General features: G+C 46.4%; 2 protein-coding genes across 3 annotated transcripts in view; one reads left to right on the top strand and one right to left on the bottom strand.

Moving 5' to 3' along the window:
• Positions 1-5,902, top strand: part of LOC120954940 (G1/S-specific cyclin-E) — an 18,196-nt gene extending 12,294 nt beyond the window's left edge. Inside the window, exons 4-7 of the mRNA XM_040375300.2 lie at positions 105-292; positions 359-903; positions 1,920-2,151; positions 2,244-5,902. Of these exons, the coding sequence (XP_040231234.2) occupies positions 105-292; positions 359-903; positions 1,920-2,151; positions 2,244-2,486 (1,208 nt within the window). The 3' untranslated portion in view covers positions 2,487-5,902. The remainder of the gene's footprint in view (positions 1-104; positions 293-358; positions 904-1,919; positions 2,152-2,243) is intronic.
• LOC120954939 (acetylcholinesterase) lies at positions 5,419-16,947 on the bottom strand. Of its 2 annotated transcripts, none has more exons than XM_040375298.2 (8): positions 16,823-16,947; positions 11,497-12,094; positions 10,932-11,067; positions 9,571-10,002; positions 8,575-9,501; positions 8,071-8,505; positions 7,823-7,992; positions 5,419-7,749 (listed from the first exon to the last, which is right to left on the bottom strand). In XM_040375298.2, the coding sequence occupies exons 2-8, from the start codon at positions 11,676-11,678 to the stop codon at positions 7,110-7,112; spliced, it is 2,922 nt and encodes a 973-aa protein (XP_040231232.2). In that variant the 5' UTR covers positions 11,679-12,094; positions 16,823-16,947; the 3' UTR covers positions 5,419-7,109. The 2 variants fall into 2 exon arrangements, with proteins under 2 accessions (XP_040231232.2, XP_040231233.2); XM_040375299.2 differs by having other exon boundaries at positions 16,796-16,946.

The raw sequence follows: 16,947 nt of genomic DNA, 5'->3' as shown, positions 1-16,947 counted from the left end.
CATTCGCACACTGAGGCGATCATTCATCGCACGTCCTTTGGAGGCTCTTACGGGACCATAAATCATTTACCACCACCTTTTTTGGATTTACTTTCTGCACGCAGGTCTACAACCTCGGATGCGTTCGATCCTGATCGACTGGCTGAATGAGGTGTGCGAGGTGTATAAGCTGCACCGGGAAACGTACTTCCTTGCGGTGGACTACATCGATCGGTATCTGAGCCTGAAGAAGGAGCTAAAAAAGAACCACCTTCAGCTGCTCGGTATCACGGCACTGTTTATCGCAGCAAAGGTAAGCTCCTCCACATCGCTAAGTGTGTTCCAAGCAATTGATTCTAATCAATCTCTTACCCATCAGGCGGAAGAAATCTATCCACCAAAAATAGGCGAATTCGCGTACGTAACGGACGGTGCGTGCACCGACGAGGACATACTGCGCGAGGAGCTGCTCATACTGAGTGCGCTCGACTGGAAGATTAACCCGGTCACGGTGATCGGATGGTTGGGGCTGTACATGCAGATCAACGTTACCAGCCGGGATGTGGACGTGCCGGTGCGAAACCTGAAGCGAAAGTCCAACAGTACGGCACACGACACCGCCAGCACACCGTCGCCCAAAAAGCGCAAAATTACGGATGAAAATGCTGACGTCAATAACATACAGCAAGCGGCGGTGACAGTTGGACTGCAGCAGCAGCCCCTGCAGCAGCAGCAGCAGAAACTGTCAAGCAGTAGTACCAGCACGGCCAACAAGACTGATGATGCGTTCGTGTATCCCCAATTTTCCGGCATGGAGTTTGCCCACACTGCTCAGCTGATTGACCTTTGCTCGCTGGACGTTGGGTTTGCCAATTTCAAGTACTCTGTGATTGCAGCCGCTGCCCTCAGTCATACGTTCGATCGGTAAGTGTCATACGTGTTGTTTGTATATTAAGGGAGGGTTGGGTTCGTTTCGAAGCGTGATCGTAATGCGAAACACTTTTATTACTCTTTCCTATTATGCTGACAACATTTGGATTTTTGAAGTGTAAGTTATATGTATGTAACCTGATTATTTCAAAAGCTTTGCGCAGTGCTGCAAAATGTCATAAGAATCACGTGATAATCACAACCGAAAACAATGAACATATCCTAGTCCTAGTAGTAGCTTGATGGTCATTGCTGATACTCAATGCAAGTGAGTCATGACATGCCTGACTGACAAGCTAAGCTTAATGCGATAATCAGCATTTTTCTGGCTCTGAATAGTACTGCCAAATGCCACTGTTTCATTCACCAACACTCAGGACTGAAACGAAACTCATATCAGCACACGTGTACCATAACTGAGATGATCAGAGGTGAGACTCTCAAACAGTTGGTGCGACCATCACATGGTTGGTGACATTTTGTTTAGCACCCAACTCTCTCGAGTCCTCAGTCGGGTCAAATAGAGCGAGAAATAACGCTCATTTTGTTGCTTAGGATCACACGCACGCACCGCATGTGACTACCATGACTATCGTGATGATGATCACCGACAGAAAATGTCACGATCTAGTGACTAACCAACACCAATGTCACCAAGCATGTGATGGTCGCAACTGTTTGAATCTCACCTCTGATCATCACAGTAGATCTCGTGACGCTGACATTATTTTGTTTCAGTCGGAATTCGCCATTATTATGTTATTGACTTTTCGCAGAAGTGATCCCAGTGAAAAAAACGTCATTACAGAGTGACTGACCAAGCGATGGTTGCAAAAAAGTCACGAAGCACAACTGAGTACGTGACGCTGACATGGATTTAGTTTCAGACAGATTGTATTTGACATTAACAGTGACATTTTGTAGCATTGGCCATTACAACCTTTAATATTAAAATGAAACCAGATGGATGAAAAGATGCTAATCTTGCTTTTTTTTCATTATTTTAACAGTAAAACGGCCACCTTTGTCTCGGGACTGCCGTGGGAAGAGATTGCACCGTGCGCCAAATGGATGGAACCGTTCTTCTTGGTGATCTGCGACGAGAATGCGTCCTGCCCGCTCACATTCCTCGAGTCGAACGATCCGATCAAGCACAGCCACGGGTTGAAGCACATCTGCCCGAACCTAGTCTCCGACAGCTCCCACATCATCCAAACGCACACAACCTCGCTGGATATGTTGGTAAGTGGCTTACCCCATTCCCTCTATAACACGTCCCGGTACCACTTTATCTAATCCTTTGCCCGTGTAAATGTGTCTCCCTCTACTCGCAGGATTTGGTTAGCATCAAGATCGAGCAGATGGAATCGTGCACCCGCATGGGACAGTTGGAAGCATCGCCGGCCCCGATCGGCATCATCGAGTCGGAGGACGGCATCCTTACGCCGCCGGCTTCGAACCGCAAATCGCTGGAAACGCTCGGCGGCGTCAGTGGTACGGCCGTATCGAAGGTGGCATCGGAGGCGATCGCCAGCATCATTGCCGACGCGTCCTCCGGCACCTGGAGCCACAGTTAGGAGGAATGTAAATGTAATTTATCTAATTCCTTACCATTTTCCATCCCCCCCCCCCCGTCTCTGCGCCACGTCTGCATATGCAGCACCACAGTGAATGATAAATTATTACTTTTATTATTCTTAATTTACTGCTACAACATCCCATTTACGCGCAAGTTACCGACCGCGTCAGGAACTTACAAAAAAAACGTTATAACGCTCTCGTGCCCTTTTTTAAATGTAAAACAGTGGGGAAAAAGCATAGTGTGAGCCTCCCGTAAGTGAATGAAACGCGATGCACAATTATTATTATTATTATTATTATTAGGATGCTTTTCGTTCGAGAAGATGATGAGGGAATGAAAATAGTCGATCGCCTAGCGATGGTATTGCCCCCAGGTTAACACATTCGCTTCGCGTTACAATTCCCACTAATACTTTAACCAGCACAAACTGCTTCTAACAAGATACCTTCCCCGCTTTGAGAGATGCATCCTTTCTCCAACTAATCGACTAGCAGTCCAAATGCTGTCCCACTGACACTCTAACCCACTTTGCAGCTTGTTTACTAATAAACTAAGGATGTCCCCACGCTCCCATCTCTCTTCCCATTCGCTCGTGCGTTTTGCAAACAATTTTCATTCTTTATTTTCACTTTCTCTACACTTTCGCGGGTTAGGGCTGTTAATGTTTAGCATCGCCTTTCATTCCACGGGAATCACAGCGCGATAGTTTCAAGGCCATTTTATCAGAATTTATCATTCACCACGCCTTTAAAATGGTGGTAATGAGAGTTGTTCGTTTTATTCGTGTTCGGATAAATGGGAGTCAGCCCTTTATTGTTTTTGGTTTGAACATTACGTGAAGAAATAGAACATTTATTTAAGAAAAAAAAAGAAACAGCAGACATGTGATACATACCCTCTCCATATATTGGTAACTTATTCAACCATCAATCAACAATATGACATCAGTACAAATTCGGCGCAACACAGCAGCAGGACGCGCCTCATCCCCAACCGGTGGTGTGTGCTTGTAATTAAGGAAGAAATGTGGAATGTGTAAATAGTGTTATTTAAAAAAAAACAAAAAAAAACAAAAACATCGACAATAATTACCCGCGACAGGTCCGCGGTGTATCAAGGGTTCCGTATAGAACTAGCACAATCCCCCCCGTACGCAGGACTGACGATCCTGTTGTTGGGTACAGCAAGAAAGTGATATATAGTCGCCAAGTCCAAGAGTGATGTACCGGCAGGCCTAGTAGACCGACTTCGGTCATGCCAAACAAGATTAGCAGTCCGATAAGACTTGATTCATCCAACGAAGCAGCCCTACAGAGGAGCATTGGAGTTATTAAGCTTAGTTAAGGTCTCAACAACACGTAGGTGAATAACATTTTAAGGTGTTGTAAAGAACACTTCAACTGTCTCTGATCTACAGTAAGATATGAAAATTTCATCTCAAAACTATCGATTATTCTCTCGATCAATGAGAGAGAGAGCCTGTGAAATATGTATAAAGAACGAGATATAATTAATATTTTACATTAGTTAGTAAAATTTTGAAACTGCACGCGACAAGTCACTATGTCATATATTAGTCCAGAACGATCGATATCATCAGTGTGCTTTAGTATAGTGAACCTACTGTAGCTTCGAGTGTAAATTTGTGTCCGCATAATGTAGTTCAAGTGTACTGAATCACGTATATCAGAGACTTCAGCTACGGAAATGATACGAATGAAGCCAATGGTGCTGAACACCACACAGAGTAATGCAATTGCAGATGTGAAACCCATTTTCCTCAACACAACGAATAAAATAAAAACAAAATGACTGAAATTCAACGGCTCACGAATGGATAGAACCAATAGGGCAATGCTCCCTTTTAACCCCAGGACACACTGTGATACTTTGGCTTCGATGTGCTCAGAAAATGCCCAGAAAAACGACGCAATAAATACCCCCCTAACAGCCAAATGATCATTATAGTTAAGGATCAATGTATCAGAAGAGTATGGAAAGCGCGCACTGCACAGTGGAAAGTAGTGGATACTATTTGGACAGTAACCATACGCTTAACCACAGTTTTTGTATCAGTTTGGCTGGAATGATTTCTTGTATATGTATGTTAAGTGACAGTTTTTGCGCTACTGCAATAACCGATACGCATTTAAAAGTCGATTACTCCAAAATGAACGATTTCATTACTACTTATTACGTTTTATCTTAGTCGTACGATCATTATCCTAATCTTCTAGCATGGTTAATTAAGGTGTGTGTTAGGGCCAATAAGGTATATCTGTCTGTAGTAGTACCTTCCTACAAGTGACGGTGTGGTTATGTAAATGAATAAACAAAATGAATAATATAAAACTGAGAAAACCTTAAAAGGGGTCGAAGCGTTCAAATTGAGTATCTCCTATGGAGAAATTAATGTACAAATGGTTGATAGAGCTGCAGTTCTTCGACAAGACTGTGGTTCTTGTCGTTGATCTGTTCGTTGTAGGAAAGAACCACATGCGTTTGCCCATTCCATTCCATGACACATAGACACCCCTCGGAGGGCATTTCCCTTACCTACGAACGGGGAAGGGTGAAGAGAGGAAGTAGAAAAGAAAAATGCGCCAATTGTAGGCAACATTGAATACAACTTGCGAGAAAGTTAACCGAAGCTTAAAAGCTTTTTTCTACACCTTGTGGATGAAGAAGCTGTGTGTATTATATCTGAACCTTGTCAAGTGATGGGTTTGTTAGGTTGTGCAGTTTGTAAATTTAGAGTAAAATAACGACTTAAGAACTTTTACAGAGCTAGACGAGTGTATAAAGACTGATAAAATCGTACTTTTACAAAATAAAAACAATTAAAAAGACATAACGAAATTCCGCACCTGTGTTGCAGTTTCTTTCACGCAGCTTTTCATTTTATCACATGAAACACATCTTACTGCTTCATTGTTTCGTTCCGTTTTACAATAAAATTTATTCGATCTTTATCCTTCTCTTCTGTCTTATTTTTTTGCCCACAGCATTCCCAAAAGGGAGACCGGTACTTAGCGAAAGTTACGAATTAAAATACGCCGAATGCGAAAGTTACGAATGAACTCGCGCTTGGGATACCCCCTTACTAAACCACTGTGGGTGTGTTTGTGTGTGGCAATCACGTAATACTTAAATGGTAAGTTTGTGTGAAGCGAAACCGAAACTAGCTATGTACAAATTCAACCATTCGCTGGAAAACGCCTTACGAAAACGCCTGCCGCTTATTACTTAAGAACACTTACACGGGATACAACAGTACTAAAGAATAAGGAATGTATTATACGAAGCATGTTGGAGCTGCTTAACAGAAACAAACAAAAAAACACAATAATCATAAAACAAGCAGACGATGAATGGGGGGGGGGGGTAAGTGTGTGTGTATAAAACATTAAAGACGAATAGATACTAATCTTAATAAGGAATGTAAAAAAAGGAGGGAAAACACGGGACTGGATGTGGCTTGATTGGCTGGATTGCCCTGCCTATCTCGCACTATCACCCGGTCCGTGCCTCCCCTCGAAGTACGGATAATATTTGCACAGTTTGGCCCAAAGTAAATGCTAACTGCAACGATCTGTCCAGAAGATCCGAGAAGATCAAGGAAGATGAAGAAGCGCAAGCGCATAGAAAAAATAAAACCCAAGCGAGCTATGATATAACATCGCTTGGCAACTAGGAAACTAACAGTACAGCTACACTAAAGTAAACTACTTAACCTAAAAAAAGGCTTAGCTTTAAACACCACACGTGGGGACAACGACAACAACAACACGTACACAACACAAAAAATGAGCTAATGAACGATGATGATGATGATGATTGGTCACGGTGATGACAAAACTAAACACGGCGTTTGGACGGATACACTGACACGACAACACGAGGATGCATCGATATGTACAGATGAGAACACGCGTAGTACGTAACACATACACTTAGAAGCTAGCTGCTACTACCTAACACTAACACGAAACCTTACATACTAAGGTAGAACACACAAACGGGTTAAGGAGTTCATCGTACAGTGAACCCTCTTTTCACACCGATTTGTGTTTGTTTTGTGCGTCAAAAGACATTATCGGCTACGAAGGGATGTACTTCTATTGTTACTACTCCCCTTCACTTAAAACTCCAAAGGCACTTTGTGCCAGTCGGTTTCGTTAAACGCTTTGTTGGGACGTAGGGGAGCGGGGGGGATAACACAATCTATTGTAGATCTTTAACATCCCACATTACTTTTGCTAAAACTTACCTACTCAGCTCTACTAGTACGATTGCCCGAAACTGATTAATATACTTAAACTACTTAAACAACGGGTTTTGCGGCGCTAAACCGAAGACGCATGACGCACACCCACTTACAGGACAGAGTTGCTCTTGCAAACGCAACTCCCTGAAGGATGCGGTGCGCCTCTGCTCGGTGCGCCGCTATTCTGTTAAAACCATAATGTGATGGGGCTGTGTAGCAGTACTTATAAAAGCCAGTTCCATGTTGTACTCAACAAAAACACGACATTTTTGTGAATGGAAGTGACAAAAAAATGGGGGAAACAAAACAAAAAAAAGGTTAAAATCAAAACATAAAATACTCTCTTACACACTAAACCGCCGTCTGTGGAATTCCCTCGATCAGGTTCGTTCTGCTGGCATTGTTGCTCTTCATACCTCCGCCACGGCTCGATGGAACGGGCGTGATTTGCTGCGATCGCCCCAGCACACTGCCAGCCATGGTCGAGGTTTCACTCATCGGTGACGTTGCACCGCCAAGATCACGCTGCGATCGGGCCAACTCTGCCTGGGACATCTGGTTCGCCAGCAGGTTCTTCGAGTCGGAACGCGCGAACTTGCCATTGCGCTGGATCGTATCGGACGGTACCGTGTCCGAACCGGCGTACTTGATGTTCCGATCGAAGTTGGACTCCTTCGACAGTGGTGGCGGTGAGATGGAGGACGATTCCTTCATCGAGATGGCACTGCGTAGCGAACTTTGGCTGCCGGTAAGTCCACTCTTCCCCGTTACCTGCGTCATGCCGAGACTGCTCGGCGACCGGATGGAACCGCCGCCGCCGTCCGGTGGCATCTTGCTGTACTTGGACGGGGAGTCCCGGTACTCGTAGATGTTGCCGGACTGGCCGCGCAGTGGCTGCGCTTGGAGCATGTTGTTCTCCATCACCGTGTCCCGCTCGGACTCGGGATTGTCCATGCCGAAGACGGCTTCGTCGTAGAGGCGATCAGATTCTCTGCAAAGATCGGAAGAATCGTCGTCAGAAGGAGGATCCTCAAAAGAAGTTGTCGGACTCCCGCCGAACTTACCGTTTTGCGCTGCGCCACATCATACAGCATATTACGACGAGCACCATCAGTATGAGACAGGCCGCGGCCAAGCTCCAGAACGCGATCTGCAACGGTTCCTTCGGCTCCCACCAGAACTCCGTCGTTGGTGGATAGGTAGGTATCAGCACACCGACCACTGTTGGTAAATACTGGACGAAAGAATAACAAAAATCTCATTAAAGATCACATTCTAGGTAGCTCCCCAGACATCACATCATCACACTTACCTCCATCCAAAAGGCACTCTCCGTCTGCCGGTAGTTCATCATGATCGTCGAGTTGTAGGTCGTGTTTAGGTTGAGATACTTCAGCTCTCCATTGCGCGCCTTCTCAAAGTACAAACCAAGCACCTGCGTTGGCGTTGGATTACCATGCCGCGCAAAGTCCGAGTACGTCTTCATGAAGAAGTGGCTCATGTTGCGATCGTTGTCCGTCCACATCAGCCGATCGAAGCGCTCACGCCTCGGGAAGAACTCCACATCCATGAACGGTGCACCGGCGAGTAGGTAATGCTCGATGTCGTGCGGAACCTTACACCATTCGGCCAACTTCAGACCCTCGATCGTGGTGTTCATCACGTAGCTGTACACCGGAACGTTCTGTTCGACGAGCAGCTTGATCAGCTTGTCCGTCGGTGCCCGATACAGGAAGTCCGAAAGGAGCTGTAGGATGATAATAATGTGTCATTAGAGAAGCTGAACCTTCCGCGCAATCCGCTCTCTGCTACTCACATTAATGTATTGCTCCCTGATGAAGGTGGTGTTCTTCGGATCCGGCCAGTACGTGTACATGTACTTGATCGCCTCGTACGTCCCGTTCAAATTCAGCGTGTAATTGTACCTCAGCACCAGCTCGCGCACCTTCTGATCGAAGAACCGCTCATCGACCTCAAAGTACGGCGCCAGCGACTTGTTCCCCGTAATCACAAACGCCGCCTCCTGCAGCGTCACGCCGCTCATGTAATGCAGCCCGCGGTTAAAATGCCTCCGCCGGATCAAACTTTCCGGCGTTTCCGCCAGAAAGTGCCAATCGCGCTCGCTCCATCCCTCGTACCAGCTATCCCCCGGGAAGGTGAAATTGTTCTCCAACACCGGACCCCACGGGAACAGCCCAACGTGGGGCGGGAACTCCGCATTGCCCAGCTCGTACGAACTGCGCCCGTTGCGCATACAGTTCACCATCTTCCAGGACGTCTCGATCGAGCAGCCCACGTTCTGGGCAAACACGCGGCTCGTATTCTGCGCTCGCCACTTGTCCACGATCAGCGCCCAGTCGGCCAGGGCCGAACCGGACTGCCCGATGACGCGCGTCACAATGTCCTTCGTTTGCGGTGCCACCATCAACAGTCCGGCGGAGGCACCACCGGCCCCAGGGCCGAACAGTGTGATCGAGTTACGGTCACCGTTGAACGATTCAATGTTTTCGTACACCCACCGGACGGCCATAATCTGGTCGAGGATGCCATAGTTGCCCGGAGAGTTTTCGTCCCCGGTTGAGAGGAACCCGAGCGCTCCGAGGCGGTAGTTGAAGGTGACGACCACCACATCGTAGAACGCGGCCAGCATATGCCCCGGGAAGGTGTTGGAAGCACCGCGCACAAACTCACCACCGTGGATGTAGATCATGACCGGGTAGCGTTGAGCGACTCCTGCTTGTGTCTGTAAGTAGGAGGATTTGCTGGAATGAAGAAGTTCCCTCAGAAAAGACATTCCCACAGAGCAACTTACATTAGGCGAAAAGATGTTCAAGTACAGACAGTCTTCGTCCATATCGCGGATACCTTTCGTAGCGCCCGTATACTGTACCGGCTGCGGACAGGCCGGGCCATAATCGACCGCCTGCACCAGCTGCCAGCCCCGATGTTGACGCGGTGGCTTAAACCGTCCCTCGTGGGTCGGTGGCAGTGCGTACGGGATGCCCAGAAAGGTGGAACACTTGCCCATGATGCGATCGACGTTGCTGTGCCACGGGCGGTACAGGTTCTTCGGGTCCGGATTGTCGTACAGATACACCATGAAGCCCTGCACCTGACCGTAGTTGGTCGTCACGAACACGTCCCGCTCGAGCTGCATCGAATCGCGGCGCAGCTTACCCTGAAGATCTTCCCGCCAACCGCCGAGCACACCGGGGAACGGTGTCTGGGCGAGCGTTGGATTGGTCTGTAGAGAGAGAGAGAAGAGAGAAAAAAGAGTTGAATTATAGATAAATAATGCAAAATGAATATAAGGAAACAAGAACACAAATTCAAGAAAATGCCTGAAAGTCAAGAATAGCATCGAAGTCGATCTAGGGCGTCGGCAAGATCGCAGCAACGGAAATCCGCTCTCACACACATGGTGGCACCAATTTCGCTTTCAAAGATGCATCCCCGAAGAACACTTAATCGTTTGCAGATACTTAGTGTGCGAGGAATGCAAACCTCAACGATCAACGATCAAGAGATCGTAACGTGTCGATAATTACGGCCGAGCGGATAGAGGACAGCGGCAGTGTCTAACGACTTCACAACGAGACTCATTTATAAAGCAAAGAACAAGGTTACTACACCCCCCGTAACACCCTACAAGGGGCAGACGTTTGAAAGGGAAAACCACCACCCTGATCTCAGTTAACTTGGTTCATTATTCATGTGCAATGTAATCCCCACACTGATGCAGAAAAAGAGTGCATCCATGTGTGGGGCGGGCGTCCGTTTCCTTCCGTCCGTCCCACCGAACCAGTGAACAGGCTAGCAGCGGTGGTGAATGTTTTCTCTTTCATTCATCATTGTTTTGATGTTGATGCTAGCTAGCCACCTCAATCAAAGCCGACAGCATGGGTGTTCGCGTGATCGTGCGGCAGGGAGGGGAGCGAGCGGAGTATAATCTGGGTCAGCTGGTGTTGTGGTGTTGCATTACCTCAGCGTGGAAAGCAAAACAAACCCGATCGTTGTTATGATAGCGCGGCGGTTGTGAGGAAGTGATTCACTGCAGAAAAGGTGGACAGCATGTGTGTTTCATTAACTTTGAAGATAATTCGTTGACAAGTGTTTTCAATTCGGTATGTCAAATGAGCTTCTTGAAGATGGCGGTTTTGAAAGGGTTCTTACCGGATCATACTTGAAGCGATCGTCTCCTAGGCCGGTGTTGCTCGGGTACTGCCCCGGAAGGCTCTGTCCCGGGTACTGTTGACCGTATCCGTTCGGTTGATAGTATCCATACCTTCGATTGTTGAATGTGTATGTCCTGTAGGGGCAAAGAAACGGGAGATTGAATTTAGAAAGTGATTCATTTCGATGTCTTCAGTGGAACGACGTTATTGTCTAGCTGGTTCTAGTGAAATCCATTAAACTGATTGCGATTTAAATTTGGAGCACAAATTTGCCAATTCACATGCTCCCCTTGACTCAGCGCAATGACTCCATATCCTATTTAATTTACTTGTAACTTCCACTCTGCTCCGCGAACGTTTGCAACACTGACTAATGGTTCGTTTTTAACATCCAAACTTCTAAACTAATTCCCAGCACGAACGTGACTCTTCACGCGAAGCTAAACTCTCCAAAGTAACTAACTCCACACTCCATCATATTATCGTTCCAGACTGTTGGCACGCAATCACGCGAACTAAGCACGTAAAACACCAGTAACACCAGCACCACCATCACCACTTACCGATACTCTGGATCGCCCGGGTTGGGAATTTTGTAGTTAAAGTCACCTTCCCGCGAGTACCATCGGGGATCACGCGTCGTGTAGTACTGGCCGTCGCACACACCGACCAGCGACGCGACCCCGACGATCACCACCAGCAGGAGGAGCGATGCATGATGATGATGCTCCCGGGACAGCGTCATCGGGACTCATCGACGGTTGCCGCTGGTTGGCACGTTTTCTACTCCTCCGTAAACTCGGTTCGCACTGTTTCACTCTCACACCGTTGTCTCTCTCTCTCTCTTCCACACAGTTTGTTTTGCTTCTGCCCAATGGAGGAGGTTCGTCACCTGTCGTCGGCCGTCGTCACCGCGGCGAGACACGAACCTCAATTAGGCAGTCGGAGTACTTACGGGCGCTACGTCATCAGTTGTAATCGGTGCGTCTCATCATCGAGCTGGAATATTATGTCACAAAGAGAGCGCCCCCGTAAAACAAAGACACGAATTCCCAATGGCTGTCTGGCAAAACGGGTAATGTTTACACCCTTTTTTTTTGTTAATCACTTCTGTCTCACTGTGTTTACTGTTTTAGGGTACGATCGGTGCGGCGCACTCCACTGTGGAAATTGAAAGAAGAGAAGAATTGAATGAGTAACCATGCCCTTACACCAATTGCAATTGTGTCTCAGTACGATCGATTCTACGATCAAGCACCACGCCACACGCCCTAATTGAGGTCTTTGCGCGCTCATGTGTGTGTGATTGTGGATATAACGGGGCCAAGAAGGGTAAGGTTAGGTTTAAATGAAATTAGAGACGGTTGCTGAGCTGACTCAACACCAAACTGCCGCGCGCCGTCTTTTGCCGGTTTAACGATGACGATTTATTAATTGGGTCGTGACATCGTGTCCGCTGGGTGCTCGTGGGGCTGTTGGGAAATCTTCCCGAGAAGTGACACCGCAAACTCAGACTCAGTTAATTTAATTGATCCCAACCATTTGCTAAGGTTAGCGGCGGGAATTGCAGCTGACCGACCGGGCCGGCAAGCCATTGCGTGTTAAATTGTGCTGGTCATTTCTGTTCATTCATTCAGAAAATGTGTGTTCGAAGCGCTAATTATACACTCTTTTTGGTTGAGCGTTCAAAAAATGCGGAATTAGAGAAGGATGAAGACGTTTCTCAGGTTGGCATTCCAAATTCAATCCGATCGGGGTGACGGGATCTTCGTTTTCTCGATCTTCCCACACTATTAATCCCATCCCGAAAGGTTCACCTGAAAGGTACGATGATTTTCCCAACATTACGTGCTCGCTTTTTCTCACAGATTTCTGTGGGGAGAAGGCATTACGGTACGGGGCAATGGTTTGTGATTCACATCTTGATGATAATACGATCAACCTGGTCTGGCTGGATTAGTTTGCGGTTTTTGATTGGTGGTTGGTGAGCTAGCTGGACCGTAAATTGGTTTAAATCCGTTCATCTATTCCACGCTGTGGGATTGTTCAAGCTGTTCAACCTCTGGAGAAGATTCAATTTCAACCTTTTCATGGTGAGATGCACACTGACCGCTCTCAACAGCGCTGAACGTGAGCCCACACATTAATCCACATTAATCAAATAATCGACAAAAACTACCCTTCAATGCCCTCACACCAAAGGGTAGCATAAAACGGGTCAAGTGTAAGCAACATTACTGCATGAATCAGCTCCATCCAGCCTTACTTAGCCCTGCCGCACTGTCACACAAAATTTCGTAAATCGATATCAAACTGATAATAAGGGTGCGAGGTTCCTGCAAAGATAAGAAGGCACTTCGTAACCTTCAGGCCTTCAGGTACTGAAATCTTAACGTGGATGATAAAGGGTTCGCTGTTCAGTGGTGTGTAAGGTGGCACTTTTGTCAGGCACGGCTAGTCAGACGGGGCAGCATGATAAGCGGTCAGCGGATGGCCCTTTACCGTAGGTTTGTGTTTGAGCAAGCAATTCGTGTGCTTGGAGGCTCTTCAATACGAAACGGTGTTATTATTTCGTGTACCACATGGCCAATGAAATGGTGTGTTGCATTGCATTGCGTACGACACCGGAGCACCGATTGGTGTCATGCTTTTCGGTGGCAGAACGCTGGCCGAAATGGGGACAAACCTCCCGGGGGACAGTAAATATTTGGTGAGGAAGTGGTTGTGGTTGTTCGGTGTGTGGAGTAAATGTTTGCAAAAAAAAGCCAAGCATTAATGTTTGCGAATGATGGTGACGGTCAGTGGCACTTCCGCCTTTCACGCTGGATGCTTGTTCTGTTATTATTATACACACAAAAAAGGGGAAAAAATGTTAGCATATTATTATTGAAACAGGCCAGTGTCAGATTCGGCAAAGAAAAAGGGAAAATAAATAACTCGTTAACTGAGTTAACTGAGACAATATCAATACATTTGGTTGGAATCTTATAGCGTCCTCGGTACGCTATAGGAATCTTATGGGAATGACTTAAAAACAGAAATTCTAAGTAGAAAACTACAACACAATGGATTCCACCGTAAAACCACCCTTAAAATCATGCAGGAACCACATACCACACCTTTTTTTTTCTTCTGCGGTGCAACTCATCGATTCATTAGCGTGAAAGCTTTCCAATTGCCCTTACTCGCCCTTACCTCAAACACGGGCTGAGTGTGAAAAGGACAAGACCCCGTTTGCTGGACGGAAAGAATAACATCAACAACCAAAAAAAAAAAAATCCCATGCAGAGCCAAAATGGATCCATTTTAGGGTGCGAAGAAAAAAAAGAAAGAAAAATAACAACGTACAAATTGAACTGGCAAATAACAACTAGCACCAAAAAATCGGTGAAGGAACGGTAATGTTTTTGATGCCCAACATGAGCAGCATATAAGTTTAGCTTTAGCGAACATTAGAAAACCTGAGAAGGTCTAACAGGAAGAAAGACGTGCACTTAGTTCTTTCTGAAAATTGAGAAGTAGATGAAAGAGAGAATAGAAAGCATAAGAAAAAAAGAACAACAACCAGAGAACGCCAAAAAGCCAAAAGTGAGGGTGAAAATTAAACACAGAACATGAGAAAAAGAAGCAGAAAAAACGCGCAAATGAATGGTCCAAAAAGGTACAGCGCACCGGTAAAAAGCGGGGTATGAAAGAAGGGGGATGAAATAATATGCTACAGTGAGTAAAAAAAAAAGCACACACAGTATGCAACACACACACACACCCTCGCCAGTACAACAAGAGGCCGGTTGTTGGATCAGTGTTGCCCAAAAAAACGTATGTTTATCTTGTCTGTCCGATCCTGAGGCACAGTGGCGTGTAACGGACGCAAACGCTCGGGCGTACCTGCGTTGGCGTTGGTTGCGATCAAGCAAAGAAGACGAAGAGGAAACGGTAACATAATGTAAGCTACTCATTTTTTTTGTTACTTGTCTAAAGACCCTGGCGTACCGGCTCGATAAACATAAAAAGAAGAATGCACACAACAAACGGTAGAAAGAACCACCGAAAGAGAGCATAAAGCAGGTTCTTTCTGCTGGTGTGTGTGTGTGTGTAGCTATGCTACCTTTTTCCCCAGACGTCTACTTCGATCAGCAATGCTTGGATGATTTTCATCGCGATCTTTGCATTTGTATGGCTCTTCATCCTCTCCCTTTTTCTCCCATTATTTTCGGGAATTGACTTCTTGACCGCAAAAGCGTTTGTCCGCGCGTGTGGGGTGTTGTGCACCATACACACACACACACACAAAGACATAGAAATAAGGGTGAATCTAAGTCGTAGTGAAGGTGTGGCAGAGTGGTGGTAGAGGGTGGTTAGGAGAGCATTAAAAGTCCCAAGATCTGGTCAAACAGGTTTTTTTTTGTGTAAGTCGATCGTAACGTATTCGGTGTGTGTGTGTGAGAGACTTCTGTGAGGTAGTATTAGTTACATGGGGTGTATGATCGTGGAGTTCCATACGAAGGGGGAAAGGGTGACTTCCAGCGTCTTTCTCTCGTTGCAAACGCTTCCCTTTTTTCAATGCAGAGAGCGCTACGGGGACGGATTTAGCTAAACTTCAACGCTGGTATAGAAGAGGAAAGTTGCCCCCGCCTCACTTATTTGGACGACGGAGAAATTGGTGCGTTGTTTGATGCGTGACGTAACTGTTCAACTGTTGTGTGCGTCTCCCAGTTAGTCGTACAATCACACAATCTAGTAGGTGCACAGTCCTCTTCAAAACAACACCTTCTTCCGTTTGTACCTTTGGCGTTACCATGGAAATGGTTTGTGGTTGCATTTTTCACCTCTCTGTGCCATCGCACATCAGCGACGGAGATTGTGATCACTTGATGGGTTACACTCGTCACACACACACATGCATACACTAACGCGCACTAACCGTGACAGACAAGCATTTTCAGCGGAATGGCTTTTCTGTGCATAGATTAGGAAAGGGCTAGTGAACGATATTATTGTGCTGGAACAATGAACTTTACGCACGGACGGTGGAAATTGTTGTGTCACGGCGGGAGTTTTCTTTTGGGGCGGGGAACACTCACACTGTGATGCGGAGGGTGCATAAGGGTGTACACACTTTACTGATTGTAACTACACGCCACGACTACTACAGCCACAAACCAGCAGCATGATTCACCTGTGAACACCCTTTTCCCGTTTCCCTGTCACACACATACACAATATGGCGATTTTTTTTGAGGAGCAAAACGATCGATTTTCCACTGAACCCATTGCGAATCGCCGTTTATCTCATCTCTCTGTTGTTATCTCACGCAAGTGCGCTGTTATCACTTTCGATAGGGGTCGGTGGTTCGTCGTCGTCGTCGTTGTCTGGCGTTAGCACCTGGGGCGCGTCGTACGTTCGCACACCTCAAACGCATAAAATACATTTAAACAGCACACACACACACTCACACAACAGAGACAAAGCGAAACAACCCCCTTCTCCCCCCAAAAGGTCTTAACGGGTGTGTGTGAGTGTGTGCGATCGTGTGATGGTAGTGGAGAGCTGTTTGTTACTTGTTTTTCTCCACCTTTTGGCCCCCATGATGAGCCCGCCATGATGAACATCAACCAGTTAAACCCTTCTTATTTCATTTAAATGAATTTCACTCTTGTTTTTTTGTGTTTTTCATTAAGTTTTACTATTAAACTCTCGCTTACACACCGTTGTAATCTACCTCCCCCCCATAACCCTACTTTTGTGGCAATCATTTCACAATCTCTTAGTCACTTCTCTTCATTTCACACAATTCCACACACACACACACCTTTCTGAAACATTATTAAACCCAATTTTTTTCAAATGTTATCACACACCTTGCGAACATTTCTACGCAACTTTACCTCTCGCACAACAAGCGCGCGTGACAAACGGGCGGGTCTCCGACAGAAACTGCAGCGCCCTTTGCGCGAACCAAAGGCGACGTGCTCACTCCTACACTATTGTTTGTACAATGTGCGTGCGTGAA

The sequence above is a fragment of the Anopheles coluzzii genome, chromosome 3 (assembly GCF_943734685.1).
Source record: "Anopheles coluzzii chromosome 3, AcolN3, whole genome shotgun sequence".
NCBI lineage: Eukaryota > Metazoa > Arthropoda > Insecta > Diptera > Culicidae > Anopheles > Anopheles coluzzii.
Note: the sequence above shows the minus strand (reverse complement) of the source record. Positions and strands in the feature narration are given on the sequence as shown.

Excerpts from the sequence above, each read along its gene's own strand:
- LOC120954939 (XM_040375298.2), bottom strand. The coding sequence starts at position 11,678 with ATGACGCTGTCCCGGGAGCATCATCATCATGCATCGCTCCTCCTGCTG. Across the intron at positions 8,506-8,574 it reads TCAGGGAGCAATACATTAAT|CTCCTTTCGGACTTCCTGTA; the intron begins GTGAGTAGCAGA and ends ATCATCCTACAG. Across the intron at positions 7,750-7,822 it reads ATGTGGCGCAGCGCAAAACG|AGAATCTGATCGCCTCTACG; the intron begins GTAAGTTCGGCG and ends CGATCTTTGCAG.